The following is a 24,003-nucleotide window of genomic DNA, read 5'->3' as shown; positions in this document are numbered from 1 at the left end:
GTCCTTACGAATTTGCTTTTTCTAGACATTACCTATAAGTGGAATCATACAATATTTACCCTTTTGTAACTGGCTTCTTTCACTTAGCATAATGCTTTCAAGGTCCATCCTATTGTAGCATATATCAGAAAAACATTTTATTCTTGCAGTAATAAGTATACATTTACACTTCAACTGAATTTCAACAGATACTTTTTTTTACTCAAGTTCTATATCTACAATCTTTATTTATATTTGAAACTGAATATTCTGATAATAACAATTAAATCCAAATGAACTGTCTCTGTTCTTTGTTAAATTGATAAGTTATGACCCTAGACTCTAGCCTGGCACCAGAAACGGTGCTGATGTAGACATTCTGCTGCTGTGATTCCCAAAGGCTCAGGCAGAAACCCATAGCACATGGGCTTCCAGATGCTGTGGCTGAAGCCCAGCCCATGGGCTGCCAGGTCTGCCCAACATCCTGCCAGATAGCTGGTACCTCAAGGCCCAGTGGGTTTGACAGGGCTCTTCTTCTGGGATGTTCTCCCTATGGCTTGGCTAAGGATTCAAGAGGAAAATAGGCAAAGGAGATGATTGGACAGCTCCTAAAAAAGAAATAAAATAACTAGTGCGTATAAAGGAAAGCATTCAAATAAATCAAGGAAATGCTTTTTTTATTTTGTCTTCCCCAAATTTCCTATGGTATTGATATTTGCTAAAATAATGAAGTTGGTTTGATGACACCTGAATGTTAGTCTGTTTACCCTGTGGTCCTGGCTCTGACTCTCAGGACGTGAATTAGCTGTTTTGTCATTGTGAGTGCCTCAGCCATGTTTCTAATATTCAGTTCCTGGTGTCAGACAGCCCAGGGTGATGTGATTGTTTTGGCTCTTACAGGGGCACTGAGGACATCACCTCTCCTCACGGCATCCCTCTCGACCTTCTGGACCGAGTGATGATCATCCGGACCATGCTCTACACACCGCAGGAAATGAAACAGGTGAGCCTGCCTTCCCACTCTCTTCTCCCCTTGTTTGCTCCCAGTGTTCCCCTGATGCCATGCAGGAAGGTGTCCACAGAGGGGACCTGGCTCCCACCACCGTCCCACCACTTAGCTCCTGCCTTGGGCAAGTCACAATACTCCAGAGCCTCAGATCCCCCATCCCAGGGATGGATGGGTCAACTAGACATTGCCTGAAGTGTCACAAAACCTCAGTTGCCTATATCCCTTCTTGTAAACTTCAGGAAAGGGATAGTGAAAAATACTGACTTGATAACAGCCATTAGGGAGGCCACCAGCTCTGGGAAAGAGGCAGTAACATATGATTTAGTGATAGCCTCCTGGTGCTCAGGCCAGACCCTGTCTGGAGGTCTCTTCTACTCAGTGGGGGAAGCCAGGCTGTCTGTCCCACCAGAACTCAGAGCAGGCTGGCCCCAGCAAGGCGTAGAACCTGGAGGGGCCAAGCGCACTTGAGTCTTAGCAGAGTCTGGCTGCCGTAAGCCACATAACTAGTGGTGGATTTCTTGGAGGTTTTGGAGGCTGTGCCTGGGCCTGTAGAGATGATGGTAAAGCAGGGTCACACAGCTGAGAGGGGCTCCTGGAATAGAGGTCATAAAACTAACCTTAAAATGAGAGGCTTGAAGGAGGTGTACATGGAAGCATCTAGCTCAGTCCCTGACAGAATGCATGTTCAAAATACCATGTGAGCTGAGTTTGAGTTAGGCTTGGGGCCGGGGTGACAGAGATTATGAAATTGGGCCTTATGCCAAGGAGCACAGTCCCAGTTCTTCCCGAAGGAATTACCTATTGCTTGATCTGGAGGACCAACTATGTGCTAAACAGTGCCTAGGCACTGCACACTTAGAATTTCTAGTTCCCTAACTGGTACTTCAGTAGTTGTTACAGTCATAGTCTCTTTTCCTTTTGATGGCTGAGTCACAGAGTAGCAAGTCCAGGATGCAAAGCCAGGCTGTGCCCTGCAGAGCTCAGGCCATATGCTCAGTGGTGGGTTGCACCTTTGGTTGCTGTCCCACTGGGGGTACACAGTACTCTTTTCCTGTGCCCTAGACGGTCTTACGGCTTGTGTGTAGGTCTCTGTCTCACTCTGGGGTCTGCATGTGGCCAAGGCTGCGGATGTGGAGTGGACCAGGGCTGCACTGATGTCTTGAAGGTCTCTCCCTGGACCCTCTCCTCTCACCAGAACACAGGCCCTATTTGTTGGACATCGTACTAAGTCCATGGACATGCTTAGCCAGCATGATTCCATTTGATCCCCAGTAACCATGAAATAGGGAGAACTGTTATTGTCATTCTTAAAGATGAGGAAACCAAGATTTAGGCTAACTCAGTGCCCAAGTTAGTTTGTCAGTGGCTAGTAGGTGACAGGACTAACTGGAATCCAGGCTGTCTAATCCTGAAGCCCATGTTTTCCTAAGTACCATGCCGCTAGCCTCCCACCTGCTAGAAATGCCTCAATTCAGGGTGGAGTTCCTCTGGCAATTTGTCGGCAGGGCCTTTCCTTTTGGAGCTATGAGGGCCTCTCCTGGGTACTCCCTGGCTGCCCCCTTGCTCACATGTGGCCTGTCCTGCCGGGCCCTGCCAACATTTCTTATTGACCAGTACCCAGGAGTGCCGAGGTAAGTATGAAGCCAGAGATCTCCCTTTATAACCAGCATTGACAGAATACCGAAACAATTGTAGTTCATGGCAGCAAGTTTGTGCGTTACTTAGGAGATAGTGTCCATGGCTGGGGGCCTTTGTCACCAGATAATGGTCTCTTGCCCTTAGATGAATGCTAGGTTGAAGCCAAAGCATGCATTGAATAGAAGCAGAAGCAAAAGCAAAGGAGAAATTGGTCCCTTCCCCATCCTTACTGTTGGGACTGGAACCTCAAGTGTCCTGCACACTCGGAGCACTTCGTGTCTAAGTGACTTGAGCAATTTGGTTAACCTCTATGAGCCTCAGCCTTCCTGGTTCACTGGAAAATCTGCTCCCTCCTCTCAAGGAGGGAGGACTTGTGAGGACTGAATTAGCAACGATAACTTAGGGAAGGGACAGGACCAGCAGTTCCTTCCCACTGCAGTAATTATTACTGTTAACAGCTTGCAGATGCTTCACAGACATCTTCTATGGTCCTCACAATAGCTTTCAATAACCAGGGTTTGTGGCTCAGGAACAAGGGCCCCATGGTCACAGAATAAGCTGCAGAAAGCTAGGACCTGACTCAGAGTCAGTTTACATTTGCTGCTTCCATTTGACCCCAGAGCATGCAGTCTGAGCTCCCGCTCTGCACTGGGCCTCCAGAGTAGTGACTGCGGGCCGGCTCTTGGGCTGGTTCTCGTCTTGGCTCAGTCAGAGGTGGTGGACTTACTGCCAGCACCTGCACTGTTTTGTTCTTATGGGTTCAAGGATAACCTCAGCATTTTTACTGGAGCCTGGGGTAGGTATTTTTAAAAAGCAAAGTAAATGTAACTTGTACTCTGCCATCAGTGCCGACACCCTCATAAACTATCCCTGCAGGTTATTAAATGATTAAAGATCTAATTTATGAACTGTCCATTTCTGAGCAGTCTGAAACAGGAGCTCTTGGGATTGCTCTGACCTACTCTAGAGAGACTGAGAGCAGACTGTCCCTGACATTCCTGAAGCCTATCTCCCAATTCAGCGCAGTTTGCTGAAGATGAGATGCTAGGGCTGAAGCTTTCTTCTTGACCGGGCTCCAGGATTAAATATTTGCATCTCCCTGGAGTTTCTGAAGGCCCCAGGAGACATTTTTCTTGGCAGGACCTGGAGGTTTCCTTAGTCCCCAGCTGGCAGTGAGAAGCCCATTTTATATTGGAGCACAAACCTGTCTGGTTCTGACTTGTGGTCAGAGGGGAGTCCTGCGGCTGGAGCCAGGAGCAGGGACCTCTCTCCCCACTCCCTTTCTGCCTTCCTCTTGCCCATCCAGTAATTTCTCTGCTCAGCTGCATTTAACTTTGGACCCCAGATGGTGGAACCTCTCATGCACAAGCTAAGATTCTTTTGACAGGGATTATATCTTGGCATCACTGGCTGAACAGATAGGTTTTATTGGGGCTAGTGCAGTGTGAAATATTTAAACAAGTTGCCAACATTTAGAAATCAGAACATTTCATACAAAATGTATAAGTCTCCTGATAGAATGAAAGACTTTCCTTCCAACACCTGGCCCTCCAGCCCTAACTGCTTCCCCCAGTGCTTGCTGGCCCAGTCACCTCAGCCCTACTTACTTATAGGAGACCTGGCTTTCTTACTGAGCAGGGCCTTTCCCATTCATAGAAGCTGATATGCTGGGCCCCTTATCAGATTCTCAGGACACTATACTCCCTCTGCCTGCAGCTCCTGCCCTCAGGGTCTCTGCCTGAGAGCTGAAAGGCCAGTTTGAAGTGTCCATCTCCTAAACCTCTGGTCCCTCTCTTCCCCTTGTAAGGCTTTAGCTGGGGGCTCTGTCTTTCCCACTTCCTACATCTCTACCCGGGTGTGTTTTTATGGCTTTAACTTAAACAAGGGCTTCTTGATATCTTGTTTACGAAGCTGCCATAGTGAAAAATTCCTGTATTATATGAGGCTCAAAGTCCTATTATCTCGGCTCCACAACACACAACATCGTTATCCCTGCTGCCCCTTATCATTCAGTGCCGGTGCGCCTGTAAGATCCCGTGTGTTACGCGTCCCCCCGCCAGCTTGCTTCCCGTCCAACATTACTGGGATTTTTAAACTGCAACAAACGTCAGCCTCTTCTTGATAGATTAGATATCTTCCAGTGATGTTATGAGGGCTGGTAAATCTTTAAAAGTAACTTTTTTGATTTATTTAACCATTGTTATTTATCGAGCAAATAAAAACTGTCTCTTCTTGCCTGAGTGCTTATAAGTAGTAGGAAGGTTAACGACTGTGTGGGAACCTGGGCAGGTTTTGGACAGTCCTGTTTTCTGGGTCTGGGGGTTGAGTGGGAAGGGCTGGGAGGCAGGAGCTGAGCCACCCTGGTGCACACCTTCAGGGGTACCAGCCACTTTCTAATCAGTATAAATGCTGAAAAACACCGTGGCTGTCAAGCTATTCACTGCGTCGCTGGCACCCTGGAGGTGTTCGAAACCAGCAGTCCTGGGTAGGGGTCGCTCTCTGCCTCACCAGCCCAGGTTTGGGCCTCTGCTGCTCTTATGATGCGGGATGAGAAATACTGAACAAGGTTGTTTTTAAAGCACTTTATAAATGGGACACTTGAGGTCAGTCATTGTTGATCATGGTTTTTCTCCTCCAAAAGATCATTAAAATCCGTGCCCAGACAGAGGGAATCAACATCAGTGAGGAGGCGTTGAACCACCTGGGGGAGATTGGTACCAAGACTACCCTGAGGTGAGCTGGTTGCCCCTGGACCTGCATCTGCCTGGAGCTGCCCCAGACCCTCCTGGTGCCTTCTCAGCAAAGCCTGTGGGGCCTGGATGGGGTCTGTTCTGGATCATAAAGGCAGGCCCCTTTCACAGGGTATAGGACCATGTCTGCTCTTACTAGTGTGACAGATCTTGTCCTAGATCATTGCAATTTGGAGTGCTTAACCAACCCTCCGTCGGGCGCAATGCAAAAGTTACGAATTCGGGCGCAAGGCATCTATCTACTAGATGTGTGTATGACATTTATTTAAATTGAAAATGAATGGAAATAATGTGTAAGCATGCTTATTATTTATTCAGAGTGAAATTTTAATTTGCCACAAAGTAAAAACAGTATATGTTTATTACATAAATTCAGCATAAAAATCAACAGAAATTCAAAACATTCTGTGAGATCAGTTGCGCCCGACAGAGGGTTAAATTTAGATGATGGTGTTTAAAAAGCTAGAGCAACAGGTTATGTCTCCTTGTCCTGTAGCAGATGCACCCCTGTGGTAGAGAGCTGGCTCTGACCTTTGGGCCAGTCCCCTTGGTAGAGGAGATGGACAGAACCAGAGACCAGGGTCCAGGGCAGAGAGCTCATTGGCCAGGCCCTGTCTCACCCCCGCAGGTTCTGTTCTCCATGCATGTCTTGGGTAGGGATGGTGGGCATAGGCGAGCATGAGGGAAGAGTGCAGACATAGATTGCTTTCTTGACTGTTCACCAGTGGCTCGAAGCAGTTGCCTGTGGAGGATGTCCCTCCTCAGTGTCCTGACTCATTGTGAAATCATGACTTCATAATCTTCAGCATGTCCCTATTTCCCTCGCTCCAAAGGGTGAAATAGAATTGCAAAATGTTCTGTTTGGGTGGAGTGGTGCTTTAAAAACTCCTGGATTTTCATGCCTTTGGATGGGCCATGTGCTTTCATGTGGCTGTGTGTTCATTTCCCTGTCATGGTCAAAGTCCCTATCTGGACCTAGGTATTACCTGCCTGGCACGTGTATACATCTAAGTTTGAGGTCTCTTTCAAGTTGCAGTGGAGCTACCTTCTGTTGGAGAACTTTTGGACTGTAACAAAGATTTGAGGAGTAGGACTTTGTCACGTGACTTCTGACCCCTCCAATGCGGTCATGACTGCAGCTCTCTGAGAAAGGACAGCTGTCATATTTCCTTGACTGCTGTGTCCAATAGCTAGCACAAGCCCAACATTGGACTCATCCCCTGGTGTCAGTGCTCCTGCTGTTCTGAGAGTAGGCTCCTATCTATGGCCACCATTTCACTCCTACCCTGACCCCTGTCCACTCTAGGTACTCGGTGCAGCTGCTGACCCCGGCCAACTTGCTCGCTAAGATCAACGGGAAGGACAGCATCGAGAAAGAGCATGTCGAGGAGATCAGTGAGCTCTTCTATGATGCCAAGTCATCGGCCAAAATCCTGGCTGACCAGCAGGATAAGTACATGAAGTGAGCCAGCTGAGGTTTTCTGCAGACATTCCTGGGCATACCTGGACCCAGGTCCAGCCTGTGAACACAGGGCTTTCCCCTGGGCTTGGCTTTGTCCCCACTTGGGCGCAGTTAGCATCATTGTCAGTTCAGTGTGGGAAGTATTTCTAAATTATCTTAGTTTCTCCCCTGGTTGCTTTGACAGAACCCTGCCTCACCTGGTGTGTTTTCTAATAAACTCTTATAGGTTACTTTGATGCCATCTCTTTTTCTTCTTTTAATTAAAAAAACAAAACAAAAAAACTTCATATTTTAGAACAGTTTTAGATGTACAGAATTATTGTGAAGATAGTACTGTATAGGGTGTTCCCACATACCTCATACCCAGTTTCCCTTACGGTTAACATCTTACGGTAGTATATGGTATATTTGTCACAATCAATGTGCCAATACTGATACCTTATTATGCTTTATTCCCATTTCCTGAGTTATCTAATGTCCCAGGATCCCACATTACATTTAGTTGTCATTTCTCCTTAGGCTCCTCCTGGCTATGACAGTTTCTCACACGTTCCTTGCTTTTGATAACCTTGACAGTTCTGAGGAGTGCTGGTCAGGTATATTCTCTCAATCCTCAATGGAGTTAATTTTTCTCATGATTCAACTGGGATTGTGGGTTATTGGGAGGAAGGCCATATAAAGTGCAATTTTTATCACATATTGTCAGCATGATTTATCACTATTAATGTTGATCTTGATCACCTGGCTGAGGTGTTTGTCAGGTTTCTCCACTGTAAAGTTACTCTTTCCCTTTCCTACACTGTCCTCTTTGGCAGTCACTTAGCACAGCCCACATTTAAGGGGTGGGGAGTTTTGCTCCACCTCCTTGAGAGCTGATCATCTACATAAATTATTTAGAATTCTTCTGCACAGATTGTCTCTTCTTGCTATTTATTCAATTATTTATCTTGGTATGGACTCAATGGATATTTATTATACTTTGGGTTATAATCCAATACTACAGTACTTATTTTCTTGCTCAAATTAATCCAGCTTTGACCATTGAGAACCCTTTCAGTTGGTTCCTGTGTCCCTTTGACATGTCCCCATCACTGGTACATCTCTTTGTTAGTCCACTGAAGTGGGCTTTCAGTCCCGTGAGAGCAAGGGGAAGTGGCAGTGCCTGACAGATACCATACCAGAACATTCCCGCCTGGCAGGATGAGCACCACATTCTTTCTCTGCCAGGCTGGCTCCTGCCTGCCAGCTCTGGTGCCTGAAGCAGGGCTTAGCCATAGAAGCAGAGCCTTGGTACAGGCTTGTTTTGCTTCTCTGCCCTCAAGGGCAGGACCTCCATGCTGTTATATGTGCAGAGGAGGGGACTAACCAAGACGGTCATCTTGATCCAGTCATTGCTCTAATTCAAGTTAACCATGAGATCCTTGTAGGGCAAGCACAACATTTCTCCCATTACTGATGATCACCTGAGAGTATCCAGGAGACTGCTGGCAGGAGGGCTGAGGTGATGCTGTGGGAGTCCATCCATCCCTCTGAGAGCCCTCAGGCCATGCTCAGACCTTGAGAAGTTCCCAGCTAGTCCTTGCTGCCAGAATGGTTCTTCTGGCCTGGACCCTGAAGGCGATCCCAGCATGGGGGTCTTGGTAGGGGTGGTGGTGGTAAGGAAACCAGGCACAGTTGGGTGATGGTGGGACACAGGGCTGAGCTCTGGCCTGTCCTGGCTGCCCATATCCTGTGGCTCTAACCTCCCAACTTAAGCCACATTAGAAAAACAATAGTGATGCCTCTAATACCAATGGATGTAGCAAGAGCTGATTGTGAACTAGGGCCTGTGTTAATGCTTCACATTCTCACAGCAGCCCTATGATATTGGTGCCAGTTTTGTTACTTGTCCTGGTGGTAAGAGATGGAACCAGGAGGATTTGGAATCAAGAGTGCTTGGAGTCTGTGCTCCTGTCCCCTATGTGAGCTGAGTTGGAAGAACCTTCAAGATCTGACCTCCATCCCAGGCAGGTGAAGCAAGAAGGGACAGATGTAAGGACAATGACTCGCCTAAGATCTTATCCCAGAGGACAAGAACCAGGCTCTGCCCACCTGGACCTCTTCCTCCAGCCGCCAAACCTTTCACAGTGTTTGAGCAGCAGAAAAGCAGCGGTAATAGCAAACCTCTTACGTGCAGGTTGGGACATAGTCCCTCCCAGCTGCTCAGGGAATCCTGATGTCCAGAGCAGTCCTGTTGAGTGGGGTGTGTGTGGTCACAGCCCCCATTCCTGCTCCTCAGGAATCCTGCTCCTTGGTGCTCAGGGATGTGGCCCACCTCGCTTCCCTATCCTCCAAAGTGAGGGAGATGGTTCTGGATAAGTGGGAAGGTTGGGTTATTTTAATTTTCCTTTTTTTTCCAGCAAGGCCTATGATTATTACATTAATCTTCCAGGCGAAGTTTTTACGACTTATCCCTCGCTAACTAGGAGAAGTTTCTCCATCCATTACCAAGAGGGAAACAGGCCCTGGTAGGGAGGAATATATTTGTTACATCTTATCAGGCTGACACACAATCTACCAACAATTACAGCAGCCCCATTTTTTGCACTATTTCAGCTCTGGCGTGAAAAATTGTTGTAATATTTAAAGTGAGGAAGGGTGGGGGTTGGTCATAGGAAGTGGCTGAATATCCCAAGATCGGCCCAGGCTTTCTTGGGTGCCTCCCAGCAAAGTGATTGGGTAGGTACGGGAGGGAGTGTTTGCATGTAAATCTCAGCTCCCTGTTCTTGTGCTGATGGCTCCACGTTGGAGCTGGAAGGAAAGACAGCATTCCTGGTCCTCGCTGGGAAGTCACCTTGTCCCTGCCTTCATTTTCTCAGCCCAAATACCTTCTCACCACCACACCTTAGGTTGTATCCCCTCGATTGGCTCATAGGATACTTTATTTTTTTAGGGCTACACAAATGGTAGAGCCACACCAGAGAGTGACTTCTTGGTTATCAAATCTTTCTCAACCATTTTTCTAATAAAATGGAGCTGCACAATGATGAGAGTCACACTCTACTGGCCTCCAAGTCTCAGACTCCAGGGCCTGCAGGCTGCTTTTTTGCCAGGAAAGCAGCAGACATTGGTCACCCAGCATTACTCCTTCCCTCCCAGGGCCAGCCTGGACAGGCCTGAGTGGCCAGGCAGAGGTGATTGGTGTTGGGGAGGGGCGGGGAGGGGGGTGTGGGAACCAAGTTCTGGGGACATGGCAGACAGGAATGTGGTTTTCATTGTGTTTGGCCCACGGTCCTGATGAGGCTAGTCCCTTCTGGTCCTGAGCCTTTGTTTCCTCATCCATAAGATGGGGGCAATCATATCCCGTAGATTGATGTGAGGACATGGTGAGGTGACTACATCAGGCACTTGAGATACTAAACTTCAGTGAAGGGTTCCCAATCCCTCGTGGGAGAAGAAGGTCACAATTTGTTCAACAGGAGCCAGAGGCCTGCTAGGCTCACCCTTCCCCATCCCAGACAGTGGGCCCATGAAAAGGCCTAGAGATCCCTCTTGGCTGGAACCTTCTGTGTTAAGCCAAGGGACAAGCACAGGCTCAGGGCCACACAAGCTCAGGAGCAGAGAAGAGAGAAACTGCAAAGGCATGGGCTTTATCCTCAGTGTCTAGGACTGATTGTCAAGAAGAGGACAATGCTTCTTACTGTGAGGCCCAGCAGGGGCTGGAGCAGCCAGAGGGGGACAAACAGCTGCCTCCTCCCAGCCAAGCAGTAGCGTTGGTCTCTGGAAAACGAGCCCACTGAGGTAGAACAGTGTCCACCTCAGTCCACTTGCTGGTCATCCGCCCATTCCCCACTCTTACTCTGTCCTCACAGATGGTTATTGTTCTTGCCTCCTACAGTGTGGGGCCACGCCCCCTCCCATTTATTCCCCTGATAGCGGGCTCCGTGGGGACCAGGCCTGGCCAGGGTGACTGGACCGCTGGGGCATACAGGGAGAGACGCGCAGCAGGACCCAGAAGCGGGGAAGGGATGGGCCAGCTGGGGGTGAGGGTGGGGGGCTGGCTGGCGGCGGCTGGCCCTGTCGCCCCTCTCCGTCACTCAGCGGAAAGCGCGGTGATTAATGGCCAGGCCGCGCCGCCTGTGCCGCCATCAACGCGCGTCTAGGCGGCGACGGATGCGGCTGTCAAGCAGGCCCGGCCCGAGCTGACCCCCCGGCCCCGGCCCGGCGCGATCAATGGGCAGCGCGAGGCGGGCGGCGGCTGGGCCGGCGCGATAAGATGGGCCGATGGGCGTCTGCCGATTGCCCGCTCCGTCACCCGCCGCCACCGTCACCGTCACGCCGTCCGCGCGCAGACCGGCGCCGTCAGCGCCGCGTGATTAATGGGGACGCGGGGAGGGCGCGTGGACTCTGCACCGAGAGGAAGAACGCGGCGGGGTCGGGCACCGCAGGGTGCGTGCCGGCCAGCGAGGTGGACCTAGGCGCGGGGGGTACAGGGGACACCGAGGTGGCGGTGCAGGTCTGGGGCACACGCTGCAGCACGCGTGCTGCAGTAACCCTGGAAACTTGTGGGACACAAGCGCGAGGGCTGGGGCATGTGCACGAATGGTGTGCACAGAAGTATCACCAAGGCGTGCTCGGGCCCACGTGCGCAGTCACCAGGGGCCTGTGTGAGACTGGCTGTCCGCGCACAATCGGCTGCGAGGGTGGGGGAACAGTTAATGTGACCTCCCCACCCCGACCCCTGCTTAGGTCAGGCCTCTGCCACCAGGGCCACCAGCCTGCTTGCCTGTTGCAGGCCCCCTCCCCACTGTCCCAGCCATCTTTGAAAACCCCCGATCTGACCCAGTTTCCTGCTCAAAATCCTTTCCTAGGTCCCCGTGGCCAAAGGGACAGATCGCGAGGTCCTGAGAGGCGCAACTCACAGCGCCCCCTGCGCGACGCTCGCCTTTAGCTCGCAGGCCCCGGAGCCTCAGCACTCCCGCTCATTTGCCTGCCCGAGGTGACGCCGCCCTCCCCCTCCCCCGCAACGCCTCTTTCCTTGGGAAAAGAGCAAGCCGCCGGCCCCACCACAGACAGAGGAAGGAGCCATAAGCCAGGTGCTAAGGGTAGGGTCGGAGGACTTCCCAGGAGGTGATGGGAACGCACAGGAGGCCCGCCGCTCCAGACCGGGGTAGGGGGAGGGGTGCCAAGTACGCGGAAGGGGCTAGCTGGGAGCTCCAGTCGCCAGAGTACCCGAGGGGTCGCGGGCGAGACAAGGGGAAGTGTAAGGGGTCTGGCTGGAGCCGATCCGGTGAGCTGTGGGGTCTCACGCAATTCGCAGCAGGGGCAGGACCACTCCCTTTCCTTTTCCGGTCCGGGAGGTCGCGGCACCTCCCTGAACTCCCCAGCTGCTGCGCCGCGCTGGTGATTGTGAGGCCACAGCGTCCCCGCGCGGACAGACGCGCACAGCGACGGCCCCACCCCGCGCCCCGGCCCGGCCCAGTCCTCCTCTTGGGCTCCGCCCCACCTCCCTGCCGGGGGTGTGGCCAAGCCTGGAGTGAGATCCGGAGTCTGAGCCACAGTCCGGGTTCACTTCCTAGCAGTGGAGGTGGTGGAGGGGCAGGGAGGGAGCGTACGTCCCAACGTGCCTGTGGGAAAAGAGCAGTCAGGGAAAGCTTCCAGAGCTGGGTTAATTTTTTTAAAAAAAGAATGGGGTTTTAATTTTTAAAAAAAGAATAAAAATTTTTATGGATAATTTACATCATGGTTTAAAATGTAAAGGTACAGTGAAGAATCTTCCTCTCCCCTGCCCCCAGTCACTCTGTTCTCTCCGGAAGCAACCCGCCTTATACTGCCCGATGTACCCCTCCAGGGAGGTCCTGTGCACACATCCATTCCCAACATATATGAAAATTTTCAAACATAAGAGAAGCTGCAGGGATTGTACAGTGACCATCCCGTAAACCGACCGCCTAGACACTATCCATTCTGCCCCTTCATCCATCAGCCCATTTTAATACAATCTTCTTTTATTCATTTCAAACTAAGTTGCAGACATCAGTACACTACATCTCTAAATACTTTAGCATACATACAATTATGAGTTCAATATTTGTGGGTTTCCTTAAGGTTAAATTTATACACCGCGAACTGCACTAATCTTGAGACCATTCCATGAGTTGCGGCACATGAAACCGAAACCCTATCAAGGATGTTACTGTCACCCCCAGAAAGTTCCCATGCGCTTCTCGGCCAATCTCCAACACACTAGCAGCAACACTTTCTGGTTTTTCTCACCATATACACCCTGTTTTGATTGGTTTCTTTCAATCCACTTCAGATAGTGAGATTCATTCTCTTGAGACTCATGCACACTTGGTGTGTATCATAGTTTGTTCTTTTTGATTGCTAGGCATGAGGCCATTGTATGGGTGACCACCATTTTACTCATCCATTCGCACGCTGATGGCCATTTGGACCATTCCCACTGCTCAGCTATTGTAAAAAGGCTGCAATGAACATTCCTGTACAAGTCTTTGTAGGCATATGTTTTTCTCTTGGGTAGGTGTATCTTCAGTTTCATGAGAAATTACTACGTCTTTTCCCGATGAAACTGTTTTCTTATTTCCCCTATTTTTAAACACAAACAGTAGCATACACTGTTTTGCTTCTTGCTTTTCAGTTTTTTCCTCAACAGCATATCTTAGAGGTTCTAAATAGGCATATAAAGAATGTCCTACTATATTGATCCTTTCCACAGGAAGGAGGTGCTATAATTTAGCCAGCCCCTTTCTGGTGAGCATTTAGATGTTTCTAGCCTCATTGAGCTTTGCTTCGCAGGATGAACAGGAGTTTGTCAGGAAAAGAGACCGAGGCAAACTGGAGAAAGGCCCAGAGGCTAGGCAGATGCTGCAGAACCCCTATTACAGGGACATAATCTTTCTGAGGGTAGAAGCAGCTCCTGACCCATTTACCCCCAGGAGCTCAATAATATGTATTGAAAGGAAAGAAGTGGGTGATTGTAGAGATGTGCTGGCAAAAGGCTCTGGGGTAGCAGGATGGGGGAGTCCCAGAGGGTTTGGGGCAGGGGAGTGAGGTGGGCACTGCCACTAAGTGGGCACCCCTGCGACTTTCCAAAACTAGGCAGTGGTGGGTGAAGTTCTTCGCATTGGGGCTCTTGCTGTCCCTCAAATGGTGTCACATACCCACTCCCCCTGGCCCTCATGTTAGGAAGCCATGCTCTTCCCTGGGCTGACCCCTTGGGGTGTAGATGGAGGCTCACCCATCATCCCCACTGCACATGAGCTTCCTGAGGACTTTTCCCCCAGGGAATGGTGCCCAGGAAGGGCTTTCAGCAGGAGCAGGCTGAGGATGGGGCATGAGGTGTGGGTGTCAGCAGGTGGTAGAGCTGGAGTAGGGGCATCAGCTGAGGCTGGGGCTGCCCCCAAGCCAGGGCACGTTTCCTGCAAGGACCCAGCCACAGGCAGCATGGGGAGGCTCCCAGAAGTGGGTCATATTTCCCCAAGACCTTTATTGTTTCCTCAACCAGGCCCCTAGCAGAGGTACCTGCAGGCAGGCCCAGCAGCCAAGCAGATTGGAGCAGGAAGAGCGCGTTGAGCATTGTGCCCTGCCTCTGCCGCTAAGTGGCTGTGTGACTTCTGGCCACTCATTTCTGCACCAGTAAAACCCAGGGAAGCAATTTCTTCCACAGGCCTCTAGCGGCAGGGGGTTGGGGATGGTAGATGCGATCATGTGTAGGAAGTGGCTATCAGTGCCTGTCCCATGGGAAAAAGAGGATTACCCCTATTATGAGCAGGAGGCAGTACACAGGTGGGAAATGAGGTGCAAGAGGGGCCAGCCCGGCGTCACAATGAGACAAGGCAGGACCTGGCACTCAAACTACAAACGTGGCTGTCTGAATGTGGGCTCCATTGGCTCTGCTCCCAGGTGAGGCTGGCCTGGCCACAGGTACAGGGAGCAAGAGAAGGCACAATGCTATCCTGGGGGCAGGGAGTTTTCTGAGTTTCTGGAGGTCCAAACAGAGCGCTCTGTCTCAGCATTTCAGTGCTTGCTGGCTTGCCTCTGCTGTGTCTGAGCCCACTCCTTGGCCGGCAGGTGTGGAGGGAGCACGGGACAGACTGGCTGCAATCTTGTCCTGGTGTAGTCCCAAGAGCACAATGCTGCTGTATGGCTTCTGTAGGGCCAGGCCCCAACACCTGTCCCTGAAGTGTTTCCAGAGGGACATCCTACCCTGGCCACCACCACGTCAGTGACCCATGAGAAAAGGTGGGCAGGACCTTCCTCCTTAGCTAGGCTCCAACCTCAGTGCATCCATTGTGGGTCACTGAGGAAGCACCTGGCAGGGGGCTTGGGTGAGGACTTGTCCAGGACAAGCAGATCAGCTTTGAAATCGGGGTGTGGGGAGGTTTTCTCACTTTACCCTGGAAACAGCCTGTCATTTAGCTCCCAATGCAAACTGTTGGAAGAGTTTTCTGCATGACATATTCTAGGGAGCAGCCACCATGCCCACCACTGCTGTCTACATGAAGCTGTGGTCCAGGATGGAGAGTCTCCACTTACCTACAAGGTTTGGCCAAGGCCAGCCTCATCACCAGTGACTGGATGTGTACTAATGTTTGTTGTCACAGCCAAGGGCAATAGTGCCCCTTGGTCTGGATTAGAAAGGCTGGGAGGTTGGGGCCATAGGCTCCTGCCAGGAAGACACTGCCACTCACAAGACAGAAGGTGATCCACTCCTGTGGTCCTGGGAGGGGCTCAAGCAGCCTGCACACCACCCTGAGCATGTGATTGGCACTATCACCATAAAGTTTTCCAGGCAAAATGCCTTTCTGAGGAGGAACTTCCACCTAGGGGAGAAAGTGGGTACCCTGTACAAAATCAGGACCGAACCAAGCCTCAGGAATCTTCCCTCACTGGCCTTCTTGGGAATTAAAAACCAAAAGAACATGACCAAATGGCTTGTAAAAAGTTGGCTTTATTTATCACTTTTTCACCTTATCTCAGTTATGCCATTTCGGCATCCACAGTGACACTCCCTGGAAGCTGGGATCAGCCCCATCCACCGTGGTCATTAACCAGAGCCTGAGCCTGAGCCTTAGCTTTGTAGAACCCCACTGATGATTACAGGCTGCAGGTGGGGGTGCAGGGCTCCTGCCACGAGGCTCAGCACCTTCTAGTCCATAGCCTTGTGAGCCTGGGGACTGCTGCCCTGTCTGCCAGCGGCCACAGCATTCCTATGGTTGGGGCTGAGCAGACAGGGCTGGGGGGAGGCATCAGGTCTCTGCTCAGGACCGGGTCTGACAAGGCCACGTGTGATATGGCGGTATGGTACACCCTGGACTGGGGTTGGACAGAACTGCCAGGCCCATCCTGGTTCTTCTGCAACTTGCCAGGTGGTTTTAAGCAAGTTGCTTCTTGTCCCTTGGTTGGTCTGTTTTCTGGTTAGCACTGCCAATAAGGACTCCTAGAAGCCCTCCTGACTAATGACCATGGCTCTGTGCTTCAAAGGCCACTGTGTGCCTGCTACTGGTGGGACGTCCCTCTCCATATGGCTGCACTTACCCCTGGTGCTCCCTTCTTAGAACTGGGGTGTCCTCCAGTGAAAACCCCTCAGGCTTGCAGTGCCTGACTCTGCTGTCGTTGCTGCCAAGCACTGTAGCCTGTCCCCTGAGAAGCACCTTCCTAAAGGCCTTAGAAAATGTACCAATTCCTAAGATCTAGATCACCTGTTATTGCGAAAAGAAGTTATTTTACACATTATTATGAGTCTTTTAATATCAAACATTGGAGCAACTTACCAAAAACACAAGCTCTCTGACTCTGACTACATCACAGATCTCAGGCCTGTGCCCCTCTCTTCTGGCAAAGTTGAGAGGAGATCGGTGGCATCTTGTCATTTACCTTACTTGCATTTGGTCCTAAGCACAATGAGAGTTCTAAAAATATGAGTGGGAAGTTTCAGCCCAGAGGGTAGTGGTGGCCTGTGAACACCAAGTAAGCTGATGTCTTTCCACGTCTGAGTGTCTGCCACAGTGCCACCACTTGCTAGCTCCAAGTGTGGAGTGAAGGAACCAAGGAGGGGACCAAGTCCAGTGGCAACTGGAAGAACCAGACAGAGAGACATCACTTCAGGGGTCCTCCACACGATGTTTACCTAGCTCGGCCAGGTGCAACTTCATAAAGCTGACGAATGCAGAAAAAGGAACAGATGGCCCAAGAGTATCTTGCTGGGAAATTCATCCCTCTCTTTTGGATGTGCTGTCCAAAAAAAACTATTTTTAAAAGGGAAGACAACTGTGTCTTCCAGAGAACAAGTTTTAAGCAGATGTTCCTAACGGACCGTGAGGGGCCATGCTAGTGAATCACCCATATCCATCAGAAAACACACAGTCTGCTCCCAGCCTCACGTCCCGCTGCCGCAATGAGATGCAGTCCTTTCAACAATGTTTGTGCTTCTAACCAACAAGATATTCCCTTGTAGGTGAACAGCTGGGACCACTGCAGCTGCCTATGGCACTGAGAAGGTGCAAAAGTTAAAACAAAAGTTACATGGACACATGGGGAGTTATTTATCCTCCTAGCCTCTGGCCATCAGCTGAATAAAACCACATTTCTACAGTTCTTTAGCCAATGCCAGAATAAAAAGCAAAATCTCAAATTGGAAATTTCTAGCACTTTACAAAGTGGAATGAAAGAATATGAAATTCAAAAAAAATTAAACAAAGGTCCATATACCACAGCAGCACCCCTGTGATGAATTCGTTGTTCCCCCTTCCTCAGCAATTCCAGGGCATGCCTCCTCTTCCTAGTCCAGGAGAGACATGGCTCAGAACAGAAGGGCGCCCATGCTGCCGACCTCGCTCTGCTCCTTTACAAAGATTTCAAAGTACTGGTAGATAATTGTGACTGCGAGCAGGATCCCGGTTCCAGAACCAATGGCACCCAGGAAGTCAGCCAGGACAGAGAGGGCCCCGATGCACAGCCCCCCAAAGGCAGCGGCAGTAGGAATGTACCTGCGGAATGGGAGATGGGTTAGCAACGTGCCACCATGCAGATCCTTCCAGCCTGGCATGCCCCTGACTCAGGCCACATGCCTGCAGGGCTGGGCAGTCTGACATGCTTACCTCTGATTTAGGAACCTAACTCCTTTAGAGGTCACTCCACTATCTTCTTTAAACTTCACCTACTCACACACCTTAATGGTCTAGACTAGGGCTGCTGTCCAGTTAAGTGACTGCACAAACCACACATGGTTAATAAAATGTGACTAGTTCAAGATGAGATATTAAAGATGGCAAATGAGATTTTGAAGACAAGAACATAAACTATCTCATCATTTTTCTTACATTAACTATAAATTTTTACTTTTTTAATGTGGCTACTAGTCATATATAGCTTGCATTATATTTCTCCTGAACAGTGTGCTCTAAATCTAAAGGCTTTGGAGAATTCTTAGTAGGAAAATGAACGAGACTGCCTATTGCACCTGCTAGGGATTGGAAAACAATCTGAAATTTGCAGTGCTGATTTTCTTGTGGACACAGGATCCTTTTCTATTCTGTAACCAAAGATAAGATTTAATGAACCAGAAATCCCTAAGCCCGTATCAGGATGCTTGATGGGTAAGAAAACCACAAATATAAGAAAACCCCTAAGACCTAAGGCCAGTACTCACCGATTGAGTTCATGGACCATGGAAGTCTCTCGGTGGCCCCTCATTACCATCTGCTGCTCCTTTAGCTGCTTTGCAACCTGCATGATGCCCGAGAAAACAATGTTCAATTTTAAGTTTGAAATTGAAATCTAGGTAGACATTTCACGGTGGCACTAAACATTCACAGGTTCCCTTCTTTAGCACCCTAACAATATTTGTATAGATAATTTTAAAACTGCTGCCTGAGCCTCGTCATGAGAAAGTCTAGTTTTAGTTTGACTTCAACTCCCCAGGTTAGCACTAATAACACTATCACTTTCTTAGGAAGAAGTGACAAGTTGAGACCCCTCATACCAGTGATAGGTGAGAGCTACTGTTTCTTGGTTTCATTAAATTGTAACTTATACTTACATCTTTGGCAGAGGAGCCTGAGACCTCGATCCATGTTTTGGAAAAGAATGCACACGAGCCCAGCATAAACACTATGTACACAATGGCATGGACAGGGTCTTCTAACACAGAGCCAAAAGATTCTGGAGGGGACAGGTAATAGCAAAGGCCACCAACTGGATAAGCACGTGCTGGACCTCCGGAAGACGTATCCTGGGAAGATACACAGAAAGCCTATGAGTGCGTTTCATTATACGTTGGGGCAACAGGAAAAAAGTAGTTCTGAGCAGATGAAAAGGAATACAATTTTGCTCAGGTGTCCACAGTGCAGTTTTCTTACTGAAAGGAAAATGAATGTACTGAATTTGTAAAAGGCATAATTAGAAAATATCTTTGGGTAAACTGTTTGGTCATGAGCAAGACACATGGATGCATACCACTGCAACTAGCCACAGTATTAAAACTGACTTTTTCCAAGCAGCCATACTTACAGACCAGGTGCCCAGCAGGCTGACCAGCAGGTTGCCACTGAAGCGGGCTGACAACATCTGGGAGATGACGTACAGGTTGGACACCAGGGCAGACTGCAGGATGATGGGGATGTTGGAGGTGTAGAAGAGCTTGATAGGGTAGGTGTTGTACTGGCCTCGGTAACGGGCTGACTTAATGGGCAGGTCCACTCGAAAGCCCTTAGAAGCCAAACAAAGCAGAGCACCCTCAATACCTCATTCCAGCCTCTGCACAGACACAACCCAGCTGGGGACAGCCTGACTTACATTGGCTCCGGGGCTCTCATGCCCCTTCCTGACCCAATACTGCACTTGGGAGCACATAAACAGAGGGTTCCCAGAAAGGAAGGCTTAAAATGGCACCAGAACCCAGCACAGTGAAACAATCCCGTTTTTGTCAAATAACAAAGCCCATCACATTATATCTGCATCAATGTGGAATATGCAGAACAGCCTGAAGGGCACATGTCCGAGTAAGCCCTAATAGTGGTTCTCTCTGATGGTGACCTCTCCTGTGCTGTTAACAATGGCCCCAAGACAAGGCCACCATGGCCTCCACCTCACACCCCAGAGCAGCCCTTTACGATGTTTTAAATCATAAAGGGCTGTATGTTCCCACCCACATACATCCTCTCCCTCTGAAACCTTTGGGGAATAGAAAAGTTTTCTTTTATATTATTTTTATAAACTCCCAGTGGCTAGAACAGGACTCAGAATATAGAAGATTTAAAATAAATTTTAATGATCTAACCACAAATACCTACCAAGACCCTAAAGAGTTAGCTTATAATTAAATCAGGCATCTGACTAAAAGTCTAAGCTGAAGCAAGAGACCTGCCTGGTCCTCAGAAAAAGCATTTGGCTGGTATAAATACCTTTTCACAAGCACTAAACTATCTTTTCCACTGCTGTCCCTTCTTTTCAATAAATATCAGAATACAAAGTGGCTGATGAAAAAATACAAAGATTAATCCAACTACAGAAAAGCAACTGGCAACTCAGGTGTCTTATTCAGAAGCAACTGACACAGACTAATAATTTGAAAGATAAGAGTTCTCAAGAGGAAGGACCTTTTCCAAGATGATGACATTACTTATAAATATTCTATAAACTTTGGGTATGAGGGCGATAAGGTTTAGAGCTTGACGACTTTTCACTTCTCTTGAATTAAGAACTTAAACATGTTGGGGGCCGGCGGAGTAGCTGAATTGGTTAAGAGCACGAGCTCTGAGCAACAGGGTCGCAGGTGTTGAGTCCCACATGGACCAGGAACTGCACCCGAGCAGAGCTGCCGCTGAGCTGCCAACAGGCAGCAGGATGGCTCAGCTGGTGAGAGCATGTGCTCCTTAACAACATGGTTACCGGTTCGACTCCTGCATGGGATAGTGGGCTGCACCCCCGAACCCCCAACACTAAGATTGAACATGGCACCTTGAGCTGAGCGGCCGCGAGAAAAAAAAAAAAAAGAACTTAAAGATGTTATTAAAGAAAATAACATCTGCTGATAGGCCAAACCCAAAGGAGCGTAATTTCAGAAATGTTACATCCATCTCAGTTTTGTTTATTCAGGCAAATCCCTGACTCAATGGAACACACTTGTCCAGCTAACATGGAAATTTGCTTCTTTCAAATGCCAACCCACCACTTCAATACAATATGATGATGTATACCATTGATCAAGGCATTCTGAAACTTAAATGCAGGCCATCAGAACTCTGTGGCGGGTCTGTACGCACCTGGAAATAGATGACCACTGCAAAGACAAAGATGGTGGCGATCAGATTCATGAGGTTGGGGAGGTTCTGGCGGTAGAAGGCCTCTCGAAGGGCTCGGACCTTGTCAGTGCGTGTGGCCAGCAGATGAAACAGTGCAATGATGGCACCTTCAAATTCCATCCCTGTCAATGAAGGAGGGGACACATGAGGTAAAGAAACAGCTTCTTAGTGGCCAAAAGACAGAGGGAAATAGAATTAGTTTTAAGATTCACAGTGCCTACTCCTGTAAACACAATGATACAGTGGCATTTTCTCATCCCTCATTTCTATTTTTCCCACAGAGATTTCAACCTGCAGAAATGGGCTAGGCTACCTTTTTAAATTAATTTTCTCATTTTGTTGGAATGTGAGTCAATGGCCACCAGATGTGAGGAATGATGATTAATTACAAAATTGTAAAAGCAGCATCTGCTTCACTCTAGCTGAAGATGTCCTACACTGAAGAGCAGCTTCAGAGCTGTCTAATCCACTTCCCTGGAAAACCCCAGGCAGTAGGGCATCCCCAGCTCTGAAATGCAGGCTGCCCCCGACAAGGCAGAGCTTGACTTCTCTGCTCCTTACACTGATGATCAAGCAGAAAGAACAATATGCATGCCCACCACATAGCCCAATACAGTCAGAGTATATACTCCACCATGCCAAAGAGAGCCAGGAACGCACAGCCAAAGGACTGACGGTATCAAGAGCAAGAATGGGTACCTGACCTGAGGATTAGGCAGCAGAGGGACGAAAGGAAGCTGGGGAGCATGGGGAATTAATAATGCCTAGAAGTCTTATAATTTTCAAGAAATTTACTGAAGTTAAAAAACATAGAAACAAAGCCCCAGCTAAAGTAAGAAACAGGAGCACTGTATTACTGTGTAACCACTGCTATTCAGGACAGCATTAACTATCATACAACGAAAGTCTGGCCTCATGCAAGGAGTTGGTGCTACATCCAGAGCTGTGCTCTGTGGGCAGGTGGGGGGTCCTGCTGTTTCTAACATGTGACGGTGGAATGACCTACTGCTTCTCCCTCTAGCTCTTCACAGGCCATTCAGACATTCAGGCATCACTCTTCATCTCTTTTGAAGCCTCCGGGATGGGGCTACTGTGGAAGCTCTCTGTCCTAACCACCCGTGCTTCCTCAGTTCCCATCCTTTCCTCCTTTCGGTCAGGTGACAGCATGGCCCTGTCTAACCAATGTGCACAATCCAGGGATCTTAAAGCTGGAGCCAGGACAAGCTCTTATTTCACAAAGGATGACACCCAAGTTGACAGGGAAGGAAGAAGGACCTTGTTCACACTCTGCCCACTCTAAACACTCCCCGCATTTACCTCTGTGATCTCAGATCTGACTATTCTCTCCCTTGTTCATTCTGTTGCATCCACACAGCTGACCTCGAACACACCAGGTACATTCCCCTCAGAGCCTTGTACCTGCTGGTTCCTCCCAAATGGAACATTCCTCCCCCAGTCGTAGGGCTTCCTCCCCTTTTCAGGATCTACTCCCCCAGACTAACCCCGTGACAACACTCCCGACATTCCCATATTCCTCTGTTTTATTCTCCTTGGTACCTGCACTAACACCTGACATACAGGTAACACGCGGTTTACTTACTTTGTATTTCCAGTGCCTACGTAGAACAGTGCCTGACCCTTAATAGGCAACTGAAAAATATTTCTCAAATGAAAAGCATGCCAAGGTTAGGCTCTAGTTCTCCTAATTTTTAACATAATTATTTCATTTTTTTTATTGTGAAATAAACATTTTTTAAAATTAGTTTCAGCTGTACAACCCAGTGCAATAGTTATACTTTTTACCCTTCAAAGTGACAAGCCCCATCCCCCAATCCACCGCCCCAATTCCCCCCAATATCATATATATCTATTACAATTCTCTTGACTCCACTCCCACACTATACTCCATGTCCTGTGACTATATATGTATTCAATTATAGTTGACATAGACTATTATACAACATCAGCTTCAGGTGTACAATGCAGTGATCAAGCCTCTACCCTATCCATGAAGTGGTCTTCCTAACGAGACATGTGACCCTACAATATATTTACAACATTAATTATATTCCCCGAACTGTCTTTCAAATCCCTGTGGCAACATGCTAGTTACCTATTTATGCTGTCTAATCCCTTCCCCAGCTCCCTCATCCCCCGCCCCGCTCCCAACTAGCAACTATCAGTTTTTCCTATCTCTGAGACTATTTGTTTACTTTGCTTGTTTATTCAGTTTTTTAGATTTCACATATAAGTGAGATCATATGGTATTTGTCTTTCTCCGACTGACTTATTTCACTTAACATAATGTTCTCTAGTTCAATCCATATCGTTGCAAATGGTATGATTTCATTCTTCTTTATAGTTGAGTAATATTCCATTGTATAAATGTACCACCGTTTCTTAATCTAGACGTCTATCAATGGGCATTTCGGTTGTTTCCAAGTCTTGGCTATTGTAAATAGCATTGCAATAAACACAGGGGTGCATATTTTTTTTGAATTACTGCCTTAGGTTTCTCTAGATAGATACCCAAGAGTGGAATTGCTGGGTTTCATTTCCAGTTTTTTGAGATACCTCCATTCTGATTTCCATAATGGCTACACCAATCTGCAGTCCCACCAATAGTACACCAGGGTTCCCTTTTCTCCACAACCTCGCCAGCACTTGTTTGTTGATTTATTGATGATAGCCACTCTGGCCGGAGTGAGGTGGTATCTCATTGTAGTTTTTATTTGAATTTCTCTAATGATCAGTGAGGTTGAACATTTTTTCATATGCCTGTTGGCCATCCGTATGTCCTCTTTAGAGAAATGTGTCTTCATATCATCTGCCCATTTTTTAATTGGGATGTTTGTTTTT

General features: G+C 48.6%; 2 protein-coding genes and 1 long non-coding RNA gene across 3 annotated transcripts in view; 2 read left to right on the top strand and 1 right to left on the bottom strand.

The window, feature by feature from the left end:
• RUVBL1 (RuvB like AAA ATPase 1) overlaps nt 1-7,074 on the top strand; it is a 55,792-nt gene extending 48,718 nt beyond the window's left edge. Inside the window, exons 9-11 of the mRNA XM_019658675.1 lie at nt 880-982; nt 5,268-5,359; nt 6,683-7,074. Coding sequence (XP_019514220.1) covers nt 880-982; nt 5,268-5,359; nt 6,683-6,842 — 355 coding nt within the window. The 3' untranslated portion in view covers nt 6,843-7,074. The remainder of the gene's footprint in view (nt 1-879; nt 983-5,267; nt 5,360-6,682) is intronic.
• A 3,805-nt stretch (nt 7,075-10,879) lies between these two features.
• On the top strand, nt 10,880-12,491 carry LOC109391255 (uncharacterized). Its single transcript, XR_002125769.1, has 2 exons — nt 10,880-11,266; nt 11,689-12,491. It is a non-coding gene; the product is annotated as an uncharacterized LOC109391255 (long non-coding RNA).
• Nucleotides 12,492-15,771: 3,280 nt separating this feature from the next.
• The window catches only part of SEC61A1 (SEC61 translocon subunit alpha 1), a 21,116-nt gene continuing 12,884 nt past the window's right edge, over nt 15,772-24,003 (bottom strand). The window contains exons 8-12 of the mRNA XM_019658674.1: nt 21,106-21,266; nt 19,352-19,549; nt 18,882-19,073; nt 18,492-18,568; nt 15,772-17,829 (exon numbers count right to left, since the gene is read on the bottom strand). Of these exons, the coding sequence (XP_019514219.1) occupies nt 17,643-17,829; nt 18,492-18,568; nt 18,882-19,073; nt 19,352-19,549; nt 21,106-21,266 (815 nt within the window). The 3' untranslated portion in view covers nt 15,772-17,642. The remainder of the gene's footprint in view (nt 17,830-18,491; nt 18,569-18,881; nt 19,074-19,351; nt 19,550-21,105; nt 21,267-24,003) is intronic.

This window comes from Hipposideros armiger, unplaced genomic scaffold (genome assembly GCF_001890085.2).
Source record: "Hipposideros armiger isolate ML-2016 unplaced genomic scaffold, ASM189008v1 scaffold_286, whole genome shotgun sequence".
In the NCBI taxonomy this organism is placed as follows: Eukaryota; Metazoa; Chordata; class Mammalia; order Chiroptera; family Hipposideridae; genus Hipposideros; species Hipposideros armiger.
This window is presented reverse-complemented; position numbering and strand designations above follow the sequence as displayed.